We start from the raw sequence: 6,557 nt of genomic DNA, 5'->3' as shown, positions 1-6,557 counted from the left end.
AGTAATCACCAAACACCCCCAACCCCCCTTAACGACCGTATTTGTATGCCTCAAGGAGACGTTCGTACAGGTTGCCGATGACAAGGAAAGAATAGGAAAGTCGGAGAAATGTGGAATCGTGTTTCTCTCGTCGTAGTGGAGAGGATGAAGCCCATCCCGATGGGCTCGTAACGTATTGCGAAAGTCGGCGACTCGTCCATACAGATATGTATGGGGCCGCGAGGGCAGCGTGGCCTCTCTTAATCGGGGTTAGCGATGTAAAGACGGCCTCCGGTAAGCGTAGTGGTGCGCTCGTCGACGCTGCCCCTCCTGCGTAGATCGTCTGCACCCTTGACGCTCTTCTCGCGGGTGACGGTCGAGTGCATGAGTGAGTTGCTCGCCAGTCGTGCCGCCGCAGTATTGCCCAGCTCGCCGACATTGTCCGCTCGCTCGCCGCTGCTTCCGGAGCCAGTCGTCATGGCCCTGCCACTGGCGTTGTCGCCCAGCGTAGCGTCCTCCGGTACGTCCTCGACCATGCTGCCGCTCCTCTCGGGCGTGTCTCCAGGGCTCCATCTACGTCCACCGCCGGATGATCGGTATCCAGGACCGCGACGGCTCGCTGTGCTACTGCGGCCGCTGCTACCGGTCCGTCTGTGATGCAAGCGTGCCGCATCATCGTCGTCGCTGTCCTCGCCCTCGACCTCGGTAGCGCTCAACCGCATGGGAACGCCGCCGACGCCAACATGGTGCTCTCCCGGGGCATAGCCCACAACTCCGGGCTTGCCGTGGTGGCGGATCTTGGCGGCAACCTTGCCAGTAGCACTGATGCCGGTACTCGTCCTGCCGCCGGACGGGACGGAGAGGCCGGAGGCGGTACGCTGGCCGCCGATGACCTCGAGTGTGGCGCGCATCTTGGCGGCGCGCTGCTGGGCCAAGAGGCGGGGGTCCTCATACTGAGCGCGGTCGCACCATACGGTGGCCTTTTGCTTGCGGAGAAGAGCGACGTAGCCCGTCGGCTGGGGGCTGCCACCGCCGGAGCGGGAGGAAGTTGAGCGACGGAGGTCGGTGGTGGGCGAGGTACGGTAGGCGGCGGGTGGGGGAATGCTCGAGGCGGTGCTGAAGGTGTTTACTGAGGGGGAGCGGCGGTTATGTTGTTGTGGGTTCATAGCATTTTGCTGTAGGTGCATCGGGGTCGGGCTCTGGATGGGGAATGTATTTGAGGACGTCGTGCGGGTGCGGGAGTGGGAGTAGACTGTGGACGAGTCCATCGGCTGGTATCGCCGGCTCGCCGACGGGTCCAGCATGACCGCGGTTGATGTGAGGTTGTGAGGCAGGCTATGTCCTGCGGTTGGTGTCGTCGTCCTCAGGATGGGTGGTGTTTTTTTTTCGTGGGAGGTGGTGATCCAACGTCAAGATGGGATGGAAGCTTGTTACCCCGTCGAGGATGAAGACGAGGAAGAACAGCAGTCGTAATAGTAGGGACGAGAAAGAAGGAAGAGGAAAGGAAGAGGAGAAGAGTGAGGTTATGAGGCAGAAGGAGGCTGTCGTGGGATTTGGAGAGAAGTAATCCGAGAGCAGGAAAGTTGGGCAGAGGGGGGAGATTATAGGTCGGGTCCCCGGGCGTCGGGCGGGCGGGCGAGTAAGGCACCTTAAGTTTCGCGCGGGTCGACGGGGCGAAATGTTGAGATTTGGTACTTGGGAAAAGAGTTCTTGGGCGCTTCAGCTCAGCTCTCAGGGCCAGCGGCTGCCGGATGCGAGGTGCCTTTTAGCGCTCTGTCACCTTGTGGCCCTTTGGGAGGGGTCCCCTCTGGCTGGGATGAGAGTGAGAGACTGAGAGTGAGAGTGACCAGGGAGGGGGGTGTGCGACTGTGTGTGAGGTGTGAGGTGTGAGAGAGTTGAGACTGAGAATGAGATAATGTGTGTGTGTGAGAGCCAGGAAGAGTGAAGTGAATGGGGTGTGTGAATGAGTAAGGGTAGCCTGTGTGAGAGTGGGACTGAGAGTGAGAGTGAGTGGATGAGTGGTGGAGAGAGGGTGGCAGAGTGGGAGGTTCCCTGGGTCGGGAAAGCCGAGAGCGACGAGTGCTAAGATTGCTCGGGAGCCTGCGAGGTAAATGTACCTTTTCTTCCCTTCCTGGCCTTGGGTTCAGAAAGTGAAAAGGCCAAGCCACGCCTGAAGAGGGATCCAGCACCACGGTGACGATGAATGATGATCGTGTTTCCCCCTTCTTCGCGTCTTGAACAGCGCCCTCTATTTCTGTCTCTCTCTCTCTCTCTAGACTTTTGACTAGACAGAAAATGACTCTGTAACTAGACACCAATTCTGTTCAAAGACAGACCGTTTTTCGAGCTTGTGTCGAACCAATCTTGGCAAACACGAACAACAAGACACAAGGAACTTGTTCACCACCCTCGGGTCCTCACACCCGATCTGCGACCTGGATGGAAATGACGGGGAACAATGACAATGTGAATGGCCAGAGAAGCTGATAAACGAACAAGAGGGTCTCGGGTTTCTATTTTGCTCGTGTCCGCCGTCCGCCGTCCGTCGTCGCGCTTAAAGCCAGACCCTCTGTGGAGCACAGATGATGGAAGAGTCGGCAATCCCAGTCGTGCCAGTTCCCTACTTAGAAAACCTAGGGGAAGACCCAAGGGAACGATACGACAGGGCGGCCAACGATCGTCTGTGCCCTTTTTTTTTTCTCTTGTCTTGGTATCGCTAAAGTATTGATATCCGTGGGATCACCGCAGTTCGGGTCCGGGTAGCGTGCTGGAGCGTGAGATGAAAAGAGAGAGAGGGATGATGCTAGACGAGGCACGTTTCGTCGATAGTGGGAGCTGAGGGCTGAAGGAGGGCTGAAGCCTGAGGGGGAACAGAGTCGCAGGGACGACGCCGTCTCGTAAAGGTCAGAGTCGCGTGAAAACAACAAACAACGAAACGAGGGAGAAGTAAGTCCTCACGCGCAGATGTTGTTGTCGATGTTGCTGTTTATTGTTTTGTCCTTGGTGTGTGTGAGATCACGGCCGAGATAAGGCAGACCGACACTGCAGGTCTGAGATGAGTACCTGAGATAGAGTATAGTATGCCCACTCTCTCTCTCTCTCACACACACACACACACATCCACTGGCACACCACACTTTTGAGAGAATTAACCTCAATTGCTCCCGTTCGTGAGGGCTGCGGTTCGCCGAGGTGGAGGAGGCGATGGTTGTGGTGGTGATTGTAGTGGTGGTGCCCAAGGAAGAACTAGGTAGTAAGCGTCGAACTCGGACGACGAACCCAAGAACGTGGGATTTGTACGGATATGCGGGAATACACCACGCAGAGTTGAATACGGATACTCCAAGATGGGACTAGCACTCATGTTCAAAGAAGTTGAGGACAGGACAGAACGGGGTTCAGATGCGATGCGATGCGATGCAAAGGGCCGGCCGAAGCAATAAGCAACAAGCAGCTGCAGCAGGATTTACCAACTTTACGAACTAGATACCGCCAGACCAAAAATCAAACACCCAACATGGTAGTACCGCATGGTGACGACTGAATGGTAACTTGGTAAGTCGCCGATGCAGGTGAACTCTCACACACAACGTATATGTCTACCACCATATAGCTTTCGTCACTGAGGGCAAACAAACACACCGCTGATATCATGACCAACTCTTCTTGTTGGAGATGTCCCATGGGCCATACGGATACCGCAGTGACACAACCCATTGACAGAAAGAGGGACGAGACAGAAAGCCCAAGCAAGCACGTACCGCACCCGCAAGCAAAAGAGAGGCCAGGACCAGGGGCCAGGACGACACTTGGACAGACTGGGACAGGGACAGGCCAAGAACGAGGGTGACAAGGCGACACTTCGACAGGGTGACAAAATGGTGACAAGGGCCCCGGTCCAACGTCGCATGCGCCCGGGGCAGCTCTTTTGCTGCTTAGTATCTCTCCCTCTTCCCCATGTCTCTCTTCCTCTTTCTCCCATGTTTCCCACTCTGTCTTCTGGATGTGTGCTCGCGCCGCTCTCCTCCATTGGCTCGCTGCCGCCGTAGCCTTCTCCCCTCTTGAGAGGAGAAGGAGGGCCTTTCGTCGGTCTTGTCATCGCCGGGTCCTACTCTTCGCAGATCCACAAGGTTCAACGAGAACCCGTCTGTCTCCTGTCCATCTTTCGTCGCCCTGTGTCTATCTTCTATCCGTACTGCGGATACTATGGGGTCTTTCTCTCAGCTTGCCTTTCCCACGGCGGCGCCATTGCCCACTTTCTTACCCTTCCCTCGCGGGCCCCTCCAGTGTCCACAATGGCTGTCAGTCTGCGGCGCTGCGGTCGTCGAGCTGTCGTTGCTCGCTAGCGTACTCTCACCACCAGCCTGACAACGGGAATGGGAATCACCACAGCCTTTCGGATACCGTCTCTCACTCGCAGGTCTCTTCCCGTCCCTTTCTCTCTCTCTCTCTTTCTCTCCACCCGTCGAATATCCATACCTGCTGCTATGCTGCACGTAAACCCCTCGCTTGGCCCAAGCTTCCGGACTACCTGCGCCGGGAAAATATGTCACCATCATGACTGCCGTCTTTTCGGCTCTACTGCGAGTTATAAGTTTAAACGCTCAAGCTATGGGGGTCCCTATCCAGTACAATAGTTCTGTCTGCCGCCTTAGTCTCCGCCAACATTGGTTCCCTCAAGCGCCGTCGTTGATCCGGACACACTACAGTACCGCACAGAAACTAGAGAACCAGACATCAAGGCAGTGAAATAACGCGTTTCTCTCTGTACAATCACACCCCCAAATCTCGATCGATCTTCCTACGCAGTAATCCACCGAGGAAATCCCACCAACGCGCTCCTCATCCCAGCCCGTCGCGTCAGGATTCAGCCCGGAACAGGTTCACGGTTCACATCGCCCCCCCCCCAAAGTCGCGGAGTACTCGCCCGGCCAATCATCCCCGTGGACGTTGATGTAATAACCCCCTTCCAGAAAAGCCCAGGAACCAAAACTTGAGTCTCCAGAGTGGGAAAGCCAACCAACGCCATACATAGCCGGCCGGGAGTCGGGGCAGTTCCAGGACATATATTCCCAGTTCTTCGGGGCACATTGACGATCGAGTGGACGCTGATGCTCTGCCGCCCTCGCGCTGTCTACTGGCAATGGTAATGTCCTCCGTTCTCCGTACTCTGTCACGGCCCCGTCGTACCTGGTGTCACCAAGTTTTTCCAGGTTTCCCAGTATTGATCTTCAACGCACGTACGGAGATGGCCCTGTCCTGTACTCTGTATGTATGTAATGATCTCTAGGGCCTTTTCTTCTGCCCTCTTTTATTTCCTATTTTCCTGTTCGTCACTAACGATCCCCCTCGCTTCGGCTGCCGTCCGTCCCCTTGTCCAGTGACTCTCTGCCACCCCGGTTTGTCCTACAACAACCCCCTACATGCAGTAATCACCCCGTAGTCTTTGCCCATTCCTTCTTCGTTCCTTGTTTTTTGGGGGGGGGGGTGAATCCTTCCCACGAGATCGGATCGGTGTGGTCACCGCTGGTGCTTCAGTGGTCTCTGAGCTTTGTTACCTGGCTTTCCTATGTGATCTTCGCCCTACCCCTACAAGATCCTTCCGTGCCGTTAGACAAATCCCCCTTTTTCCCCTCGTCTCCAGATTCTCCATATTGCTCGGTCAGAGAACGGAAGCCTTCCATTGTACTGCCGAATGGAGTCTGCGGTGAAGGGCAGCAACGTCCAGCGGCCGGCAAAAGCTCAGTGCAACATCCAGCGCTGGCCAAGCAGGGCAAGCCAGGGGCGAGTTGCGACGGTGATGTAAGATGCGGCAATCGCCTGCCCGCCGGGGAGCTTGGGGGATGTCGCCCCGTCCACTCGCGAACAATGTGACAGATGACAGCACTGCGTTCAAAGCACCATCTTTCCTCAGATCATCTCGAAGAAGAGCCCCCGTCTAACATGATGACCATGAGCATGACCTTTTGTTCCCCCGCCCCCCTCGGTATGCCCTTTCCGGATGCTATGGGGAAGCACGAAATTAGGGGAGCGTGAGCCAAGGGCACCTGGTGTTGTTCACGTTTGATCCGGCATCCGAATCATGAATGATTTTGGGGGGAAACCAACATAACAGCGTCACCGCGTGAAGAATCTCATGTTTGCTTTCCCACGTCCGGTGTTTGCATTGCGATGTGCGGAAAGGCAAGTGACACGATCCCTGCCCGAGGGGCCCAAATAATGTGGCCGTAATGCAGCGCCAATGCAAGTCAAGAAGTCGTTATCACGAAACTCGGAACCGTAATCACAACTGTCGGCTCCTGAATCCCGTCCTCTCGTTGCCAAGGCCCAAAACGGCATGTTTGCTTCCATCACAGGCTTTGCTCCATGATAGGAGACCCAATACACGTAGCAACATGCGGCTACTGCTTCCAGCATCTCGCCAACTACTCACCATTACATTACGCATGGCACTAAGTCGATTAAGCATCACGACATCTATTCCGTACTCTCCAACAAGCCATTGGCCCATCTTAACATGCAAGTATCTCGCCTTACTTGCAGGCAACTCCACAACTCAAGCCTGGCATGGCCGCATG

General features: G+C 55.9%; 1 protein-coding gene across 1 annotated transcript; it reads right to left on the bottom strand.

Annotated features, from left to right (window-relative positions):
• Positions 1–239: 239 nt before the first annotated feature.
• Positions 240–1,283, bottom strand: BDP81DRAFT_317750 (uncharacterized protein; the record flags this gene model as incomplete). Its single annotated transcript, XM_060584285.1, has 1 exon — positions 240–1,283. One exon carries the CDS (start codon positions 1,281–1,283, stop codon positions 240–242), a length of 1,044 nt encoding a protein of 347 aa, XP_060446374.1.
• Between the last annotated feature and the right edge of the window lie 5,274 nt (positions 1,284–6,557).

The sequence above is a fragment of the Colletotrichum phormii genome, assembly GCF_030913505.1.
Source record: "Colletotrichum phormii strain CBS 102054 chromosome Unknown BDP81scaffold_8, whole genome shotgun sequence".
In the NCBI taxonomy this organism is placed as follows: Eukaryota; Fungi; Ascomycota; class Sordariomycetes; order Glomerellales; family Glomerellaceae; genus Colletotrichum; species Colletotrichum phormii.
The sequence above is the reverse complement of the archived record's forward strand: the minus strand, read 5'-3'. Positions and strand labels throughout refer to the sequence as shown.